The sequence below is a fragment of the Myxocyprinus asiaticus genome, chromosome 14 (assembly GCF_019703515.2).
Source record: "Myxocyprinus asiaticus isolate MX2 ecotype Aquarium Trade chromosome 14, UBuf_Myxa_2, whole genome shotgun sequence".
Taxonomy (NCBI): Eukaryota; Metazoa; Chordata; class Actinopteri; order Cypriniformes; family Catostomidae; genus Myxocyprinus; species Myxocyprinus asiaticus.
This window is the reverse complement of record NC_059357.1, coordinates 14,633,468-14,655,912: the sequence shown is the minus strand read 5'-3', so window position 1 is coordinate 14,655,912 and position 22,445 is coordinate 14,633,468. Positions and strand designations below refer to the sequence as shown.

The 22,445-nt window shown below is 38.2% G+C and overlaps 1 protein-coding gene across 1 annotated transcript; it reads left to right on the top strand.

Moving 5' to 3' along the window:
• Positions 1 to 172: 172 nt before the first annotated feature.
• Positions 173 to 22,026, top strand: LOC127451899 (DNA polymerase delta catalytic subunit-like). The gene is made up of 27 exons (XM_051716935.1): positions 173 to 271; positions 1,015 to 1,213; positions 3,411 to 3,524; positions 3,625 to 3,765; positions 3,861 to 3,986; positions 8,345 to 8,513; positions 8,625 to 8,739; positions 8,850 to 8,979; positions 9,071 to 9,237; positions 9,418 to 9,522; positions 9,732 to 9,872; positions 10,005 to 10,115; positions 10,243 to 10,434; positions 10,558 to 10,646; positions 12,691 to 12,807; positions 12,896 to 13,009; positions 14,670 to 14,817; positions 14,963 to 15,058; positions 15,148 to 15,285; positions 15,587 to 15,762; positions 17,430 to 17,582; positions 19,048 to 19,150; positions 19,246 to 19,378; positions 19,525 to 19,638; positions 19,730 to 19,782; positions 19,865 to 19,962; positions 21,784 to 22,026. Exons 2-27 carry the CDS (start codon positions 1,027 to 1,029, stop codon positions 21,869 to 21,871), a joined length of 3,318 nt encoding a protein of 1,105 aa, XP_051572895.1. The 5' UTR covers positions 173 to 271; positions 1,015 to 1,026; the 3' UTR covers positions 21,872 to 22,026.
• The last annotated feature ends 419 nt before the right edge of the window (positions 22,027 to 22,445 follow it).

Here is a 22,445-nt window from a genome sequence, read left to right as displayed (position 1 = left end):
TAATTATTTATTGCAATCTTTGCAGAATTGTTTTGATCGCCCTTACTGAAGCCCTCGTTCACACACGACCCTCTCAACATGGCGGTTTTTTCTCGTCTGTGTAGGCGAATCACTTCCTAGATTTCTACCAATGGCAGTCCTTCTTGACCCTACGCATTTTTACCGGGAAAACGAAACTCGATCACGTCCGGTGACAACTAAAATTCAGTGAAGTGGCGGGAGATTTGTTGAGTAGATGTATGGAGGAATAGAGCCTTAGCTGGAATAAAAGGTGAATTATTTTGCATTTATTCAGAGGTTACAGTGCAGCTAATTTTTGCGGTATAGCAAGAGATTGCTAATTGCCTTTGTTGATTGCGTGCTGCTAACATGTTTTGCTAATTTTCTTGTCTGTCCGGTTCGCCTAGAGTTGCCTTTTATTCGCAGTGTAAAAGTAAACATTATGAGGCATGGATACTATTCATGCGATCATGTTGTTGCTATATAAATCGCTAAAATTTCCAAATTACGGTATTAACAAAGCCATGTGCGTTAACGGAATGCCTGCTATGTATTTTATCTTTTGCTTGATAAACGAAATAATGTTGAACATAATACTTGTACAAAACTTTGCAATAAATAAGCCGAATCAATAACAGAAGTACACTCAGTACGTCTAAAAAAATTTAGAGGACATTTGCCTTATACTTGGTTTGACATGACAAGTATTGTGTCTGTTGAACTCGCAAAACAAGCCAAGAACTGGTAAACAAAAACTCTTTATTTTCATATACTCGCATAGCATTTGTTTAGCCCCTCGGTACAATTTTATTTGTAAAAGTTCATGTTTCAATGTTTTTCTGCTTCAGTTTTAATAACTATGAATTCCACCTAGAGGGGCTCTTCATTACATGTAACGTGCCTTATGCTTTCAATTTATTATACTCCATTCTCTCTCCTAATTAAATGCGATACAGGAGTTTAATTCTAATATACATTCAGTTGGCACATAAAGACTTAACACTTATTTTGCAGGACTGCTTCAGGATGGACTTCAAACGTCGCAATGGAGGCCCTGTGATGGGTGGAGCTTCACAGGCAAAGAAAGGAAAAATGAACACTGAATGGGAGGATAGTCCCTCCCAATTTGAGGAGGAACTTGCTCTTTTTGATGATATGGAAATGGAGGTGGAGTCAGGGGAGGGGCAGGCAGGTCATGATGTAATTCCAGTGGGTATGTATCTGTGGGTATGTATGTTTGTAAAAGCATACTGACATACTACCCTTACTATTTCTGCAGTTTATAGTATGAATACTGTAGACAGTATCCAAATTTCCTTTATGTATAGAATACCCAGATGACCTACCACATTTGTGCCATGCTGTGTACTGGATCCCATGTTCTCATCATTTACTCACCCTCATGCTAATATGAATGACTTTCTTTCTTCTGCAGAACACAAACGAAGATTTTTAGAAGAATAGCTCAGCTCTATAGGTCCATACAATGCAAGTGAATGGTGATCAGGCCTTTGAAGCTCCAGAAAGGAGATAGAGTCTGCATTGACATAATCCATCAGACTCCAGTGGTTTAAACAATATCTTCTGCAGTGATACAGTTGGTTTTGGCTGAGAAAAGACCAATCTTTACATCTATACAGCAGTCTCCTTGGCGATCATGATTTCAAGGTTGACTACACTTCCTATAGCACCATCTAGCTCTCTGCATGTGTCAAGCACTAGGAAGTGAAATCATGATCGTGCCTAGAGACTACAATGGCAAGATGTACAGTGAAAAAGGAGTTATGTTTTGGACTGTTCTCACCCAAAACCAACTAGATCGCTTCAGAAGACAATAGCCACCTTTCCAGCATCGGGCCGAACAATTCTCATCGCAAAACCATTCCGTGCCGATCCGGGCCAGCTGGCGCTGTTACGGTTTCTTTTTCCACTGTGGTGTGGTGAAATTAGGAGAATGTCTGTAGCAGATCCTTCTGTTGGAGACGGTGTGAGAGGTAAACATTGGAGCGAGTGCGGCACGCTATGGAAGATGATCACATATTCCATTTTTTTAGGACTGCTTTTCCCCCTGATTTTACTCTGCTAACAAACAGCAAAGACACGGACCATGTCGCGTAAAGAGAAAAAGGCAAGAGTTTTACCATCATTTGCTGAGGGCTCTTGCTTGCCAACGGACATAAATATGCAGAAAGGTAAAAGTTCCTAGACTAGCTAAAAAAGCTATTTATTGAGCTAGTAATCTACTTCCCTGTCTGAAAAGGCTTTTAGAAAAATAAATGTAGGCTACAATACTAGTTAAACCATCATAATAAAACTATGACAATACACTAAGCGAGTCACCACGAACTAAAGCCATTCCACCAGCATGGTTGAGTACGATTAGCTAACCATGCAGAGAATTCCATGCTGAGAATGGTTTATAGTCGTGCCGAACCGTGCTCAAGTAGAAATGCTACTGTAACCGTTCCGTACCGTGCTCGGAACCGTTCATCCCGATCGTGGAAAAGCGCCTATTGATTAATCCACTGGAGTTTTATGGATTACTTTTATGCTGCCTTTATGTGCCTTTTGGTGCCTGCAAAGTTCTGGTCACTCTTCACTTGCATTGTATGGACCTACAGAGCTGAAATATTCTTTTAAAAATCTTCATTTGTGTTCAGCAGAAGAAAGTAAGTCATACATATCTGGGATGGCATGAGAGTGAGTATATGATGAGAGAATTTTCATTTTTGGGTGAACTATCCCTTTAAAGTCATTTCTGCACCACCAAACGGAATTGCAAAAATTTACTTTGCTTTCAAAACAGCTTTCTGAATCCCCCCCCCCATCTGCCGTTTGTCAAACAAAGAGATAGTCCCACCCCAGCTCACTCAATTGGTTGATAAATGTTGTTGGGGCAGGTCGCTCAAAACAAACAGAGCAATTTTCATAGCGCAACAGAAACAGTGTTTACGGTTTTCGAGAAAATTAACCAGTGAATGGCTTGCTAATAGTTGTCTTTGCATAATAAGCTGGGATAGAAAAATATATATTTTAAAAAGTTATATACTGCAGTTGCCAAAAGTTTACATTTTTACACAAAATTGAAATTAAAAATATAGAATTGCATTTTTGGCTCCAAGGTGAGCTGGACGCCACTCATTTAACATAAGGTCATGTGACAACATTGTAGCATACTGATGTTTAAAATGTTTATTGTGGAATAATGGCTACTGTTTCTTTTAAATTATTATTTTTAAGGACAGTAAAAAAAAAAAAAAAAAACAGTATTTAGTGTACACATACTTCACCGTATCCAATAAGTAATAAACTAGGTCATAGCCTATGTGTGTAAGGGTTTGCCAGTGGTGTGACCCATTTTGTGGCCCTGTGACCTCTGATCTCATCTTGATCCACTCTTTTGTCCTAAGGTGAATTATTCTCTGCTGATCTTAATCCACGGTGGAAACGGCCTCATGCGCCACCTCTTCAACCTAACTCAGACACGCTCATCTTCCAGCAGATAGACCTAGATTACTACCTAGGTAAGACAAATGCTCTGTCACAAATGCACATATACAAGTCTATATTATTGACCAAATCTCCCTCACCATCTTGCGGTTCTGTGTGTTTTTCTGTATGTAGATTCTGCAGTTGCAGGGATGCCAGGGCAGGTACAGGGAAAAGTGCCAATTGTGCGCATGTTTGGTGTGACAGACAGTGGAAATAGTGTGTGCTGCCACATTCACGGATTCGCTCCCTACTTCTATGTTCCTACCCCCAACGGTGAGCCACCAATCAGACGATTAGGTTGAATATTATCGAGCGTATTGGGGCATCTGCCAGGAGCTCTCTCTTACCCTCTGTTTCTTTTCTCTCAGGTTTTACAAATGCACACTTGGCTGAGTTTCAGAGAGAGCTGAACTCTGCTGTATTGAAAGACATGCGTTCCAATAAAGACAACATAGCAGTCACTGTGCTGGCAGTGGACATTACCAAGAAAGAGAGTAAGTAAAGTGTGTTTTTGTGTTTTATTTTAAGTACTGTAAGCATTTTTTGTTTTTAAGTCCTTCTAGAGCTGTTCAGGTTGTAGTCCAAAAATCCAGAAGAGAATTCGCCACATAAATTACATACTTTCATACCTCAAACATGAATTTTGAAGTCGTATTGAATTACATACTTTATAATAAAAAATAAACACACATGGCTACTTCAAAATTCATGGCTGTGTAATTTATGTTGTAGAACAAAATATTAATGTATCGTCAAGTAATGTTAACCACAGACATTATTTTACACATAAGTTTAAAAACCCATAGGCAAATCACGAGGGAGCTCATGGCGGATTAGATTTCCGTGTTCGCCTTCAAATTGACGTCACGGCTGAAAAGCTCTATTACCAGACAGTTATCTCAACCCAACGTTACAGCGGTAATAGGGTAAAAATATAGATTTTTCCAATGCAACGAGATCTTCATTTGAACAATCTCAATCTCTATCCTTGAATCCCAAGATGATCTTTTACTCTATGCGCAACCCTCTACAATGCAAGTAAATCACTCACAAATGCAGGCACATTTTGCCAGGGTTCCCGTGGATCCTTAAAAAGTCTTAATGTCTTGAATTCAGTTTTCCAAAATATAAGGTCATAAAATGTCTTAAATATCTTAAATGATACAACAAAAGTCTTAATTTTTATTTAAAGAGGTCTTAAATTTGGGGGTGGAAAGACAGGAATCATGAAATGAACTACTGTGATTATCAAACTTCAAAAGAATATGATTTAATTAAATAAATGCATGTGCTGCGTCCTTCAAAGTGAAAACGTGGCACTGTTGTATTTTCTCCAAGCACGCGGGGGGCTTGTGAGTGTTTTCGGCTGTTGCAGAACAGTTCACAATCATTAAGCCATATCGGAAATGTATTACAAGCCATCACTAAAGATCAGCTGTTGATGATGATGTAATATTGATGAAATATGACAATGTTTACAATTATATTATTATTGTAGGATAAAGTGCATCTGGGATGTAATTTGGACTCTTGTAGCCTCTGTCTGGCCCTCCCCATCACATGAAGGAAAGACTAAGAACATTTAATATAGGCTACCAATTTTAAAAATCTTTTGGCAGATTAACTGGCTTTCTTTCAACACATTATCGAATAATCAGCACAATCCAATATCAGTGGATCTCTAATTTGTATTTATTTATATAATGGTACATAAACCAATTTTAATGTGATATATATCTGGAAAACATGTCTGGAGTATTTAAAACTTGCATATATCCTACTCTGTGTTACTGATAAACAATGTTAAGGCCATGTTGAATGTGTGACTGCCTGTTTAAGTAAGAGTCTGTGATACATGATTTATTTTGAGATTGTGTTGGTTTGTTTTGGTATGGGGATACGGTTTTAATTTTATTTGTTCAGGTCTTGAAAAAGGTCTTAAAAACTCTGCCCTGTTTGCTCTGTGACTTAAAATGTCAGTGATTAGGCACTGGCTGTGATTAAGTTGTATAGTGGTGAAGAAACTCAGCACCGAGATCATTTCACTGCATGTTAAAAGTAAAAGTTTGGTTTGACTTGTTCTTTGTCGAGAGATGAGATTCATGCAATCCAAATGTAGTTGAATGATGCCTTTTTTTAAAAATACCCTTTCTGTTCTTTAAAGTCAGTTGTTCATTCAAAAACATTTTGGGATTTCTAATCACACAGCACGGATTCTCTAAAGAAACGCATCCTCTTCTTTATATGCGCCCACTGGCTGATGCCGTTAGTCTTAAAGAGACAGTACCAATTTAGCATGTGTTCTACATATCAATGTAAATACTTGTAAATAGTACAAATTATGCATGTAAACAATAAACGTAAAAAAAAAAAAAAACTTTATGCAATATATGCAATTTCAAGACATTTACTGATGGAATATACAGAATTTGAATATTTTCCAAAAGTTCAAATGTGACCAATATTATGAAAAATAAATATATACATTTGTAAAATTAATATTTACGAATTGTACTTAGAAAGGTAACCTAGAAGGTTAGAGGGTCCCTTTATAATTAACAACATTCACTAAGAGAGAATTAAGCAAAATGGACATTGGATCCAAAATATACCCACATAAATCAATATCAAATCAAGAGCTTGTGAATCGGAATTGCATCGGGAAATCTGTAATGCCCAGCCCTTATATGATGGTATAAAATTTTCACATCACGATAATTGCTTAAGCTTTTATTACCGTATACGTATTATCACAGTATTGAATTACATGACAAAAACGGGTTGAAACAAAAATTTTTGGTTGTTCTCTTAATTACAAGTTTAATTACCAAACTGGCCTTTTAAATGAACAGATAACAAAGAACTTTGAAAAGAACCCTAAACATAAAAAAAACTAAACAAAAAAAAACGAATTGAACATTTAAATAATTACACAAAAAAATAAAATAATATACAATAAAAAACATGTACAGATGTATAAATTAATCAAATATTTGAAAATAAATCTTAAAGGATTAGTTCACCCAAAAATGAAAATTCAGTCATTGTTTACTCACCTCTGTGTTGTTATAACCCAGTATGACTTACTTTCTTTTTCTACACACATACAGAGAAATTGTGAAAAAATATTGTGCTCAGTGATGTCATACAATGGCAGTTTATGGTGACTACCTCTTCAAGCTTCAGAAGAATGCAAAAGTATAATTCAGAAGTCTAATAAATTATTCCATGAGACTCATGATTGTTATGAAAGCATACAATAAGGTTTGGTGCTAAACAAACCGAAATCGAATGTATTATTTAGTGAAAATATTCACTGACCGTTGATCTCCTGTGCGCGTTCATGATGGCGCACGAGAGCAACAGTTTACGCAGCCCCCTCGCGACATTAGGGCATTCAAGTTAAAACTTGTTTTGTTTATCTAAAAACAGGTCCTTCATAGCAATAGCAACAACAGAACCCAACACAGCTGCACACAACGGAGAACAGAACTTACTAAACATGTCAGAGTTTGTAGTCGAAGAATTTATTCATTTCTATGCACAGCCTTATTGTTTTTGAAGGGAGTATTCGGGAAAACAAACAGAAACATAGAGGAGGCTTAAGGCAGCCACAGTCACATCGTGTCCTGGTAATCTGAGTTTTTGTCCTAACCAGGAGTGATGAGCGACTGTAGATTCTAGCGATCACTTGTTTTCTATTTTTGGCATTGTGCGAATAACTCCATCTACTGTGAACTGGCACCGGTCCAAAAACTTTCAAAAAAATAAGGCTGGGCATAGAAATGCATCAAGTCTTCGACTACAGACTCTTCAGACATGTTTAGTAAGTTCTGTTCTCTGTTTTGTGTGCAGCTGTGTTTTGTTCTGTTGTTGCTAGTGCTGTGGAGGACCTGTTTTTAGATAAGCAAAACGAGTTTTCGCTTGAATGCCCCAATGTCGCGAGGGGGCTGCATGAACTGTTGCTCTTGTGCCCTATAGTGAACATTTTTACTTGATACATTAGATTTCGGGTTGTTTCTCCCCAAACCTTATCGTATGCTTTCAAAACGATCATTAGTCTCATGGAATAATTCATTACACTTCTGAATTATACTTCTACATTCTTTTGAAGCTTGTAGAGGTAGTCACTATAAACTGCCGTTATATGACAGCACAACATTTTTCCACAATTTCTCCCTTTGTGTTAAGAAAAAGAAAGTCATATAGGGTTATAACAACACAGGGATGAGTAAACAATGACTGAATTTTCATTTTTGGGTGAATTAATCCTTTGTCAAATAGTCAGTCACCTTCTTAAAGTGCAAAGCTGCAAACATGTAAAGTCTCTTATGAACAATTACACTTTAAATATTTGTACAATTTACAAATAAAAATCTGGCCTAGTCATTTTAGTACAGGTTAAAGTGCAAAAGCTTGTCCACATTGGTTTTGTTTACATCAGAGTGCATGTGTCATTTATGCCACTTCACGCAGTGTTGTGTGTCTTGATTTGTTGATGGGGGGGGGGGGAGATACTGTGCGATTAGAAAATTCAAAACAATTTGGCTAAAATTTTAACTAGAATTATTTACAGTATTTAAGTGCCCACGATCACAATATCTTGCATGTTAATTACCGTGATATACCATATTACTGAATAGGTCACATGTCTACCCAGCCCTAAGTGGTAACCTAAGTCGGGTTTTTGAAAGAAGGGGTGTGTCTAATCCATAACACTGGTGGAAGTTTCTGAATGACTAAACATCGCTTACAGCACTTTTAATAGTCTGTGTTCAAAAATGAATATTTTGTAAGGTTTGTATTGAATAAGATATATGTAGCTGACTGAATGTTTCTTATTCCCATAAAGGTATGTACAATTACCACGGTAACCGTGCTCATGATTTTCTACGCATCACCATGGCAATGCCACGTCTAATTGCCCCAGCGAAGCGTATCCTGGAACAGGGCTTTAAATTTGCCAACTTCTCCACCCAGAGCTACCAGGCCTTCGAAGCAAATATTGATTTTGAGATCAGGTGTGTTCTCTAAAGTAATGTTGCATGCATTTTCTGAAACTTATGTGGTAAACATAATTTGCTTTACTTGATAAAGCATGTAATGCTTGCTGTGTGTACGTATGCTGGTAGGTTCATGGTGGACAGTGATGTGGTTGGTTGCTGCTGGATTGAGCTTCCTAAAGGGAAGTACAAACTGAGGGAAGAGAGGACCGAAAGACAGACCGATTCACAATATCCAGGAAAGGTAAAAGAGAATGCGATAACATAAGATATTGAGGAGTGATGGAATAAATTTGAGGGGAAAGCCGTTCCATGAAATGCTTCTCTTAATTTGTCTCTTTGTCTCTTTCTCAGGTCTCTTTGTGTCAACTTGAGGTGGATGTAGCGTGGAACGATCTGATCAGTCATCCAGCTGAAGGAGAATGGCAGAGGATCGCTCCACTCAGAGTCCTCAGCTTTGATATAGAGTGTGCTGGCAGGAAAGGTGTGTGTTTGTTTCTTTGGGCCGTATACTCAGTATTTTTATTAGTTGCTGCTATGTAGATAACTGATAACTGTGTTTGTGTGCATTTCAGGTATCTTTCCAGAGCCAGAGGTTGATCCTGTGATTCAGATTGCATCTATGGTGCAGCGACAGGGAGAGAAGGAGCCGTTTATCCGCACTGTCTTCACCTTACAGAGTTGTGCCAGTATAGTGGGTTCTCAGATTTTCTGCTTTACTCAGGAAAAACAGCTACTGCAGGTACACTTTGATAAGCTTACTTGTCAATATGTCTTGGTTGCACAAATAAACAGAGATCTAAAAGCTTTCATGGTCATGCTTCATCTTCAAAGCTAACTGTTTTAGTGAGCTTGTGCACAACATAATATAGGCGTATCTCCAGTGTGCAGTTTTGTGACTGTACTGTATGTGGTTACTCAGAGCTGGGCAGAATTTGTGAGAACGGTGGATCCTGACATCATCACCGGCTACAATATTCAGAACTTTGATTTTCCATACCTTCTGAACAGAGCTGCAACCCTAAAGGTAATTTGTTTGTGTGCATTTTAATCTAAAGATTATTTTATTCTTATTGTATTGGTTTTGTGGTGTAAAGTGAAGACAGGTGCCATGCATTTGGTGGTATAGCAGCTCAGAGAGAGTTTTTATTCTTAATTTTTATAATAAATCATCTTAGCCAGTGATAGGAGGGATGGACGGATAATTTCCTCCATTATTTTTGCATCTCCCAATAGGTGAATTTATTCCCATATCTGGGCCGTGTGCGAGGCATTAAGTCCGTTCTGAAAGATTCCAGCTTCCAGAGCAAGCAGATGGGCCGGCGAGAGAACAAAACTGTCAACATGGAGGGAAGAGTGCAGTTTGATCTACTGCAGGTGAAACACACTTCCCTTTTCCTCTCTCACACACAAACTCTTCCTTGTGCAATTCAACCAGAATTGTGCCGTCAGACTGCCACGTATATTTGCATGTTCTGTGACTCACCCAGTGTTTTCTTCCTGTTTTAGGTGTTGCTCAGGGATTATAAACTCCGCTCTTACACACTGAATGCTGTCAGCTTCCATTTCCTTCAAGAGCAAAAAGAGGATGTGCAGCATTCCATCATTACGGACCTTCAGGTGCAGCCAATCAGAAATCTCTATCACATTCTTATGGCCAATCAGAGTCCCATCCTAGTTCAGTAATCATAATAATTCATAAAGCTTTGCATCTTCCCTCTCTCTCTCTCTCTTTATGCCTGATTAGAATGGGAATGAGCAAACCAGAAGACGTTTGGCTGTGTACTGTCTGAAGGATGCGTATTTGCCTCTGCGCTTGCTGCAAAAGTTAATGTGCGTCATTAATTACATGGAAATGGCCAGAGTTACTGGGGTGCCCCTGACCTACCTGCTTTCTCGTGGACAGCAGATTAAAGTGGTTTCTCAGCTCCTGAGACAGGTCTGTGCTTGTCTCTTTGTGTCACATACATATTATTGTAACATACTTAGCCAATGTTATGCTTGTATAATTTTTTTTAAACTTTTTTTTATGGTTTAAAGATTAGTTTGCTTGTGTATTTAGGCTATGAAGCAGGATCTGGTGATGCCAGTGGTTAGGGCAGAGGGTGGAGAGGACTACACTGGAGCCACAGTCATAGAGCCAGAGAAAGGGTTTGTACCCACCACATACATGCTGCCATCTAAATGTCTGCAACCCGATCCAGGCCTGACAGGACCAGAGAAACTGCTGGGTTTTGGTCCGGGTTTGGGTCCGTTTTTTCAGGAAGGGGTTCGGATTTTTATTAATGAAAAAATAAACAGGCCTTCCTAACTTGTCTCGTGCACAGGCTCTCATTCACAGACGCGCAACCGGACAAGTTACCGTAAGTGTTCACCGTCGGTGTTTTCAATTAATTCCTGTAGGAGTCAAGCGCCGTGCTCGCAAGGTAGATTATGGGATTGACAGCAGTGCGGAAAAAGTGTTGAGGGCAGTCAAGAGCATCAAAAAGTTGAGAGATGCTCAGCGTTATGCAAATGAGAAGCGGAAAACGCCGGGCACCAGCCAGTCATTATGAGCTGAGAGCAGTGATGTCTGTTATAAGCGCTTCAGAATCCAATTAGATATAGCTGCAGGCCGGAGACCTCCAAATGGGGGCAGAATCTCCAAAAGAGGGCGTCACTTCCACATATGGTTAGGGTTAGAGAAAGGGTCAGGTTAGGGGCTCCCTGTATATTTGAGAAGGGTATAGCTGCAGGCATAGCTCCAAAAAGGGGCGTGAGCTCTAAATCGCCATTAAAGACATAGGGAGCCCTTAACATAACCGTTTTCCTTACCTTAACCCTTTTGGAGTAACCCCGCCCTCTTTTGGAGATTCTGTCCCCATTTGGAGGTCTCCGGCCTGCAGCTATACCTACTTGATATCTTTGCAGGTGGTTTGGAGCTCCCACCCCTTTTTGGAGCTCTCTGCAGATATATCCTTCTCTCAAAATCTGACAATAATGCTGAAGTGTCTGCTGGATTCAGTGCTTTAAAGACTTTAAATGGACTTCAAATGATGATTGCAAAAGTGTAATAAATCAACTGTTTATATACTGTACTTTGAGCATTCAGAAATTAAGCTGGCATCTTTCCAACTGTACTGAATAGATGATGAAATAATTACTTGTGTACTGAAAACAATGATAGACGATAAACACTTTGCATATTACAAACACACCCCAAAGCTGCAGCTCTTGGGCATTTTTAGCATCATTGAGCAGATTTTTTTTCTGCACCCGTGGACACGTACAATAAGAAGTAGCTCACACCAAACTGGTTTTTATGGGCGGCATCTGTTTTTCCATTGTTACCGTTTCTTATGTAAACACTTGCTGGGTGGACGTTTTTGACTGACGCTTCTCGCTGTTTCTTCAGCCTCTTGTGCACTCAGCTACTGCATTTTGTAACAGTGTCAAGTTAAAAAAAAAAAAAAAAATCTTCAAGTTTCAAAAACACGTTGAGACACCGTTCTGATTCATTCGTTGCGCTGCATCTAGCTTGTTTTTCACAAATATTCAACATTCTGAAGGAGTTCTGGCTGCAAAGAGGACATTATGTGACTTTTACATTGTTAAACATGATTCCAGATTGTTCTGCACCAAGCAAAGTTTCAGTGCTTGATAAATACTAAGCCAATGTTCTTTTTTTTTTTCTCTGAGGTGAGGTGCTTCCGTGTCTTGTTAAAACTTTAAACATAAAGTATATGTTTACTGTTACGAGTGTTGCCAACGATGCTCACATTAAATACAGCCTATTGCAACAACACTTGTTCGGGGAAAAAAATTAGGTTCGGTTCGGGCTTAAAATCTGGCGGTACCGTTCGTGTAGGGTCAGGTCACACGGTCTCGGTTCGGGTTTTATTTTAAGGCGCTTACAGACCTCTACTGCTATCACTGACAAACTGTTATGCTCATCCTTCTTTATAATAAACACAGATGCCAAGCAAAGAATTAAGTCTTGTATTTAAAGAGCTAAAAGTAGAGCAATGAAAGGCAGAACCTCTGATTTAACACATTTAAAACATTTTCAAACTAGAATCTACATTTTAATCCAGAGCCTGGAGAATCAACACAAAATTCAATGAGGGCACAATAATTTTAGACATATAATTTTCTTGTGCATTGGGAAGAAATTAACACAGTGACCGATCTGTAAACTTGCTTGTGTGTCTTAAAGGTATTACAGTATTCCTATAACGACTCTGGATTTCTCCTCGCTGTATCCCTCCATCATGATGGCTCATAATTTGTGTTACACTACACTCTTGCAGAAAGGCCAAGTCGACAAACTGGGGTGAGAGGCGTGTGTCTGAACTTTATATAACTTTGGGATTTTTTATTTTATTTTATTTTTTTATGACTAAACTCCTGTATTTGTTTAGTCTGGCTCCAGAAGATTTTATAAAGACCCCCACAGGGGATATGTTTGTGAAGAGCTCTGTGAGGAAGGGACTTCTCCCTGAGATCCTGGAAAATCTGCTGAGTGCCAGGAAAAGGTGATCATTCTGCATTCACAAAACTAATGTTAATGATGACTTAATCATGTAAAACAAATCCCTATAAGTATTAGAAGTCGACCGATAGTGGATTTTGCTGATACGATAACCAAGGTGGTGGAAAAGGCCAATAACCAATTAATCAGGCGATTTTTACCGATTTATAGAATGATCAAATAGTTTAATCTTTACTTACTATGTGGGCACAGACATTGAGGCTACAAGAGTCCAAAATGAATCAAATCCCAAAAGCAGTTTAAACTTAACAACAGTGACTTCTGATCATAAGATCATGATCTTTTTTTTTTAACAGATTTAAAGCTGAAGTATGTAAATTTTTCTGTGTTAAAATACTTTCTCCTATCCCAGCTTAATTAATTACTGAGACAACTATACACTGATCAGCCACAACATTAAAACCACTGACCACTGAGGTGAAGTGAATAACATTTATTATCTCGTTACAATGGCACCTGTCAAGGGGTGCGATTATATTAGGCAGCAAGTGAACAGTCAGTTCTTGAATTTCATGTGTTGGAAGCAGGAAAAATGGCCAAGTGTTTGGATCTGAGCGACTTTGACAAGGGCCAAATTGTGATGGCTAGACGACTGGGTCAGAGCATCTCCAAAACGGCAGGTCTTGTGGGGTGTTCCCGGTATGCAGTAGTTAGTACCTACCAAAAGTTGTTCAAGGAAGGACAACTGTTCAGGAATGGTTTGAGGAACATGACAAAGATCAAGGTGTTGACTTGGCCACCAAATTCTCCAGATATCAATCTGATTGAGCATCTGTGGGATGTGCTGGACCAACATGTCCAATCCATGGAGGCCCCACCTCACAACTTACAGGACTTAAAGGATCTGCTGCTAACGTCTTGGTGCCAGATACCACAGGACACCTTCAGAGGTCTTGTGGAGTCCATGCCTCGACGGGTCAGAACTGTTTTAATGGCACGAGTGGGACCTACACAATATTAGGTGGTTTTAATATTGTGGCTGATAGGTGTAAGTAAGCCATCCATAGGTTAATTTTCTTGAAAACTGCAAGAATTGTGTCTCTGTGGCGCTATGAAAATTTCTCTGTTTGTTTTGAGTGACCCGTCTTTACAAACACAATAACGTAGACTCATGAGTTGGGGGTGGGACTATCTCTTTGTTGGACCAATGGCAAATGGGTATGTATTCAGAAAGCTGTTTTGAAAACAACGTTTATTTTTGCAATTCCTTTTGGTGGTGCTAGTAGCACAGAAATTACATACATCAGCTTTGAAAATGTATATCTTGTTAGGCTTGATTGACAAAGTCATGATACCTCTAATTCAGGCGATAGTTTTCCCAAAATGTATATATTATGTCATTCCAAACCCTTATGACTTTTTTACGTTGAACACAAAAAGAGATGTTGAACAGAATGTTAGCCTCAATCACAATTCTGTCATTGCATTTTTTTGTTCAACCATACAATGAAAGTGAATGGTGACTGAGGCTGTCAGTCCCTAACATTCTGCCTTAAATCTCCTTGTGTTCCACAGAAGAAATAAGGTCATGCAGGCTTTTGGAACAGCAAAAGTGTGAATAAATCAATTTTCTTAGGTGAACAATGCCTTTTAAGGTTTGCTCAAGATGTGTATGTACAATAAATAAGTTGTTGTGTCTACAGGGCTAAGGCTGAGCTAAAGAAAGAGATTGACCCCTTTAAAAAGCAGGTGCTGGATGGTAGGCAGTTGGCTCTGAAGATCAGCGCTAACTCTGTGTATGGTTTCACTGGGGCTCAGGTGGGGAAACTGCCCTGCCTGGAGATCTCACAGGTCAGTTTCACCTCTCACATATGCTGAGGAACTGTCAGGAACCCAGATGGTTTCAAATAGAGATGCTTTGAGTGGCTGTCTGAACGCATATCTCTCTCTCTTTTAAATTTTTTTTTATTTTTTTTTTTTATCTGTCTGTGTGTAGAGTGTCACTGGGTTTGGTAGACAGATGATCGAACAGACCAAACAGCTTGTGGAATCTAAATATACAATTGCTAATGGTTACCAGGCAGATGCAAAGGTAATAAACCTGTAACACTGTATTTTGTCTTGTTTATATGTTTAAATGTAAATAATGCATTCAGTGATGTGAGTTTAACGTGTTTTAAGGTCATCTACGGAGACACTGACTCTGTCATGGTTAAACTTGGAGTGGCCACAGTACAGGAAGCAATGAATCTGGGGAAGGAGGCAGCTGATTGGGTCTCCTCCCACTTCGTTCCACCAATCAAATTGGAGTTTGAGAAGGTACAGAAAGTAATTCAAATCTTAATAAAGGAAGCTATCCAATAATACATGGTTCCTGGAAATATCAGGGAATTTTAAAATTTGGTTTCCAGGCCTGGAAGAGTCATGGAACTTTCTAGAGTGAATATAAATTGTTTTTAGTTATCAGAATAAAATTGCTCTTTGTGCGTACGATCTCTATAAAATAATTATTACAAATAGGTAAAATCCAGTAATCACAAACGACTGGAAAAGTAATGGAAATTCGTTGTTCAAAATGTGTGGAAGCCCTATTAATAACCTCTCTGTCTCACTTTTTCAGGTGTATTTCCCTTATCTGTTAATCAATAAGAAGCGATATGCAGGGCTGTATTTCTCCTCAAATGCAGAACATCATGATAAGATGGATTGTAAAGGAATAGAGACAGTCAGACGAGACAACTGCCCTCTAGTGGCCAACCTTATCAACACGTGCCTCCAAAACATCCTCATTGACAGGTACAGATATTGCCACACTCCAGAAACCACCACGAGTTCAGATTTTCACCAATGATGCACACAGTCAAGTAGTGTTGTCAAAATTGTCGGTACTAAAATAAAAATAGATGTAATGATACCAGTGATTCTACAGTACCGGTAGTACCGAGCTCCGACTTAATCTGATACCCACACACTGTTTTACTGACACACGACTGCTTTCAAATGCTTACACGATAATTTGAGCATGTGCTCTGTTGCTCCTTTTACACTGAAATGTAAAACTAGTCAAATTAAAATCTTGATATGTCCTAGTGTGATTATTAAACCGCAAAATGCTGCAATCTTAGTCTGTACGAGCTGCATAAGCTTTAACTGAATGTGTGAAGATGACCACTCATACACTGGAAACTCCACAGACTATGAGAATCATTCGCGTTGTATGAGAGATGACAGAGCAGAGCACTAATCCACTGTGAAGCATTATTTTTATATAATTAAATCACAGCATTTGCGCATTAACGATCACACTGGGCCATGTAGCGAACTGTTTATCCAGAGAAGTTAAACTTCCGTCAAAAATACACTTCAAGGGGCCTGGGTAGCTCAGCGAGTATTGAAGCTGACTATCACCCCTGGAGTCAGTGAGTTCGAATCCAGGGTGTGCTGAGTGACTCCAGCCAGGTCTCCTAAGCAACCAAATTGGCCCAATTGCTAGGGAGGGTAGAGTCACATGGGGTAAGCTCCTCGTGGTCGCTATAATGTGGTTCTCGCTCTCGGTGGGGCGCATGGTGAGTTGTCCGTGCATGCCGCGGAGAATGGCGTGGGCCTCCACACACGCTACGTCTCTGTGGTAACACGCTCAACAAGCCACGTGATAAGATGCACGGATTGACTGTCTCAGATGCGGAGGCAACTGAGATTCATCCTCCGCCACACAGATTGAGGTGAGTCACTACGCCACCACAAAGACTTAGAGTGCATTGGGAATTGGGCATACCAAATTGGGGAGCAAAAAAATACACATCAAAATAAAAGCATGATTCATAATAAAATCTAAACACCTGAAATTGAAGAAATGGCAACAGAAATATATTATAACTGTATAGTAAAATGTAATCCTCACTGTAGAAATAATAACAATATTATTTTAATAATAATAATAATAAATAATGATTAATGAATAATTATTGTAATAATAATAAACATTAAGCAATATATCACAAGCAAGAGTGCTTTTGTACTGAATAAATGTTTGTTAAAAAATATGGTATGTTGATAAGTGATTTTTATACTTGTTATAAGTTTTTGAAAGTTTAAGGAAAAAATTTTGATTAGACACCGTTTTGATGATAAAATAAAATTAAACTTAAAAATTCTGGAAATATAATTTAAAAAAAAAAGGAAAATAGGATTTGGGGAAAAAATAAAACAAATTTCAGTAGGGCCCTGCTTAAAAATGCTTTTAATTTATTATATACATTGAAATGTAACTAGGCTATAGGAGTGTGTTCAATAGCACATTATCATATTAGCAAAAAAAAAAATTCTGTGGTATCGAAATTGGTATCAAGAACCGTGAAATTTCACTGGTATCAACTAATGAAATTGTGGTCCTGTGACAACACTACAGTCACCTTAATTCTTCTGTAATTTTGTGTGTGTGTGTGTGTGTGTTCACATCTCAGAGACCCTGATGGAGCAGTAGCTCATGCTAAAGAGGTGATTTCTGACCTCCTATGCAACCGCATTGACATCAGTCAACTGGTCATAACCAAAGAGCTCACACGCACAGCACAAGAGTATGCTGGAAAACAGGCCCACGTTGAACTGGCTGAGAGGTGTGTTGTGTCTGATTTTTAATTTCTGTCTATATCTAGGTTGGAGTTTTTTCATGATCTGAGAGTTCATAAGCGATTCACTTTTCATTAGGAAATGCTGAGTTAAAGGTGCCCTCAATATTTGTTTCCTCATTAAAAAGTTATACACAGTGACTACGTTTACATGGACACCAGAAAGCTTATTGCGAGAGAGTGCTGTTCCCGTATCAAAAGTATAAGTGGCGTATTCTTTACTCCTGTATACATGCGGCTCAGGCAGTAACACAGCAACACAATTTCCCCGCGACACTTGTGAACGACAAACATGGCATCCGAGGGAGAATTTGCTATTTTATTCTCAGTTGCTTTGCTTTATTTCCAGATATTCTAGAGTTGTTGCTGTGTTTGTTTCCTTAACTTTCTATCTAAACCTGCAGTGGAATTGCGCTGCAGTGGTGGGGTTTCCCTCTTACATAAAACTTTGGGATTCCCCCAGTGTACTTGGGCAGATATACACGAACGTGAGGGACAGGCGATATTTTACATTTGTGTATAAATGGGTATAGTTTATAGTGTATGTGCTTTGCCCACTGTACTCTACTAGAAATGTTTAATTCTTTGCGCTTTGTTGACTTGTTGTTGGGCTACATCCTATGATGTCAGTTATCCGGTCTGTTCACGCACATCAAATCAAATCACTTTATTGTCACACAGCCATATACACAAGTGCAATGGTGTGTGAAATTCTTGGGTGCAGTTCCGATCAACATAGCAGTCGTGACAGTGATGAGACATATACCAATTTACAATAACATCAAATTAACACAACACAATTTAAACATCTGTTATACATAATTACACTCAACTTAAAACATCACATTAACACAACACAATTTAAGCATCTGTTATACACATAATTACACTCAACTTAAAACATCACATTAACACAACACAATTTAAGCATCTGTTATACACATAATTACACTCAACAATATACAAATACAAAACATGCACACTCTTTAAAAACCTGTAAGAGTGCCGCACATGTGTTACATGGCCACATAAGCCGCGTTCTCCAGGAGAAACTTGGGTGTGTTAAACCGCTTTCTCTTAATCTCTTAAATGGCATAAGGAAACCGCTTTCTTATTTACATGACCTTTCAGAACACCGCTTTCTGCAAAAATCCTGGAATAAACCGTTTTCTTAAGTGCATGTAAACATGGTCACCCCCAGTATTGGAAACTTTTACTCAAAGAATAAATTAATCATGACTCAGTGTGAATAGTGCATTTTTAAAATGGCATCAATACTTGTAAACTTCTGCTTATGTGTGATCCAGCATTCACACCACTAGGTATCAATGTACATACAAGTTGACTGCACAGTGAAATTTAAACAAAAAATTACAGAGTGTACCTTTAATTGTGTATATTTTTTGTCATAATGTTGGTTGTGCATGTTAACGCTGGTGTTTGTGTGTTCTAGGATGCGAAAGCGTGATGCTGGAAGCGCTCCAAACCTTGGGGATAGAGTTCCTTATGTCATCATCAAAGCAACGAAAGGAGTGGCAGCATATATGAAATCGGAGGTTAGCTTTGTGTGTTTTCCTTTATGGGGTAGCTGTTGTTTTAAAGTCTTGTTCTGTAAATAAGGTCATTTTTAATGTTGAGATTTGTGTCTTAGGACCCCATTTATGTGCTGGAGAACAACATCCCTATAGACACGCAGTACTACCTGGAGCAGCAGTTGTCTAAACCTTTACTGCGCATCTTTGAGCCCATTTTGGGTGAGAGCAAAGCCGAGAGTGTGTTACTGAGTGAGTATCATGTATTAAACTCCGCTCCAGTGATCCAGAAATTAACATGGGACACCTAAATCACAAAAATATGTACTCATGCTTGCTATAAGTCATTCTTGAAGAGGTGATGGTAATAAATGTGTTGTTACTCCTGGTTGTTCAAGAGGGAGATCACACACGCTGTAAGACTGTCTTGACGTCCAAAGTTGGTGGCCTCATGGCTTTCGCTCAGAAACGAAGCACTTGTATCGGCTGCAGAGCTGTGTTAAAAACTGATGGTATGTATCAGGAGTGTGTGTGAATGGAGCTTCAGATGTAATCGCCTCAAATGTTTTATGTGTGAATAACTGTTGGTTTTCTTCTCTATAGCGGCTGTATGCGACTTCTGCAAAAAGAAAGAGTCTGAGCTTTATCAGAAAGAGGTTTGTTTTTATATATATACGCATACTGGCAGAGTTGACTGGCATGGGGAAAAGTCCCTCTAAAGGTTGTTTGTGTCTTTAGATCACTCATCTGTCAGCTTTAGAGGAGAAATTCTCCCGTCTATGGACTCAGTGTCAGCGCTGTCAGGGTTCATTACATGAAGACGTGCTGTGTACCAGGTATGAACATGCACACACACATTTACCCCTTTAAGCTCGGATGGGCGCTGGTGGACGTGCAAGAAAAAAAATAATTGTAAAAATATTAATAAATACATTCTTGACCAACATAAAATAGGTATCGTTTTAAAGCTTAGAAGCTTTACTTTACAATGCATGTAGGCATATGACCAAAACTGGAGTACTTTGAAATTTTAGTGTTCCATTTTGATAATTTATTAAAAATGTGCATTGTATTCAGTAAAAACATCAAACTCATTAAAATAGCAATGTGTCAAATGTTGTTGGAAAGCTCTCAAAGAGTAGAGTACAACCAACCTATTTGATATTTGTTAAAAATATAGCGAGTGAAATTTGTTTCATGTGAACCGGTGTTGTTCATATGCCACATTTTTGCTTATAACTTAACAAAAATAGAACATGAAATACCATTACTTAAAGGAGGTGATTATCTTTCAAACAAGCCCATACACAAGGTAATTGGATGCATAGATCATTAGATAATTGGCACGAAGCACAATGTGCACACAGCATCTGGATATCTGGTATCTTGCAATCTGGCTGAAAACATGTTAGCTTTCCTGGATCAGATGACATCATTGGAAATTATTTAGCATCATGGAATGCTAAACCAATCGGATTGGTTCAGATCGGTGCAAAAAGTCATCCATATTTGGACAGAGAGACGTGTGATTGGTGACTGTTACATATGGCCACAAGGAGAGGGCGCCAAGTACATGAGACTCAATGATGATTCAGATGGCATAGCATGGAACTCGTTCTGTGAAATCTCATTACTAAAATCATGTCTGTATGCTATGCAAACCTTCAGTCATTGTTGTGTTTGCATTTGTAATTAGTTCTTATGTACAGTTATTATGTTTTATTTGTTTGGAGAGGCTTTATGACACTTGGAGACGTTTTTGTACACTAGGATAAATTATATTTGTAATTCTATAACTTTTGAATGCTTTTTTGAATCAACACAAAATTGTACTCACAGTTGATATGATTGGGAACAAAACAAAAGCAGTTTTTTGGAGCCACCTTGTTTACACCCAGAAATATATAATGTCAAATCAGAAAAAAAAAGTAAATTCCAAAGCCAAACAGAGCAACTTCCTATAGGTCAGTGCGTCAAATTCACCTGTCAAAGTTGAACTCCACGCGAAATACGCGAGGTGAAGTTTTCGCGAAATACATGATCGCATGGATTCCCATTGAAATGACTGCATTTCGCTCGTGAAGTTTGCCACGTGAAAGTAAATGTGACCGCACCTTTAGGATGATTTTTAAGAATAAATGCTTTATTTAAAAAAAAAAAAAAATTGTTTTAAAAGGTAGATTACAGCTTCTTTAAACAATGTCTTTTATTTTTTTGTCTCTCTTTAACTAATTTTTAAGAGCGTTGAAAAGCTAAATTTGCCAAAATGTATTTTGAACTTCCCCTCGATAATAAATGTATAAAAAGTGTTCAAGTCTAGAAAGCTCTACTTTGCTTTTCCCCCTAAGAATTAATTTGGTATTTGTAAACAATTTGTATATTGTATATCATAAATGTTTTATAAAATTATGTATAATTGTAATTATAAAATGTTACTTAAATGTAATTTTTTTTAAAAAATTACTGTCCTAAATACTGCTGTCACACCATGTTTTTTTTCATGATCTGAGAGTTTATTAGGTGCCATTACCAAACATTACGGTTAGTATTTGAGTAAATCAGAAGCAACCTTATTTCTTGTTAGTTAAATGAATTAAAAGTTAATTGATTGCTAGATAACTTGAATCACCCATATATTGTTCTTTTCTTATTTTTAGTCGAGACTGTCCCATCTTTTACATGAGGAAGAAGGTTCAGAAAGATTTAGATGACCAGGAAAAGCTTGTCTCTCGTTTTGGCTGGTGAGAGAGATGGTGTAATTCTTGCCCTCTTTCTACCTCAATCTTCAGCCTTCACACATTCGTCCTCTTAACCGCAGTGAGGGGAGAGTCTGTCACACTCAAATTTGTAAAGAATCTTAGTTTCTATTTACTATTGGTTGAAAAATAAAGTGCATTTTTGTAAAATGGTGGTTTTCTATTTTCTAACTTGGAATTGAAGTTACTCAAGGGTGTAATTTTAATTTTTTCTAGCTGACACATAAATGAGGACAGGGATCTTAGTAACTCCAGTTCAAGGGTTTACTCTTCCAGGGGTTTAACCTACAATCTTTGCCTTGCCAACAACAATCCTCAACTAGAAACCCAAAGCGTGTATAAATGGATGGACATTTAGAGTTGATTGGGGCCAAAGGGTAATCATTCTACTGAAAAAGTATATATCAAATATATAAGCCCTGTAATGAGATTGCATCATGATGGCATTTCAAAACTACACACTATCTAGCTGAGACAGACATGTTATATTCAGAAAAGCTAATGCAACTACTCTGGAATTACCACAGTAACTGTAATGCATGATAAACATACTGTACCAGTCT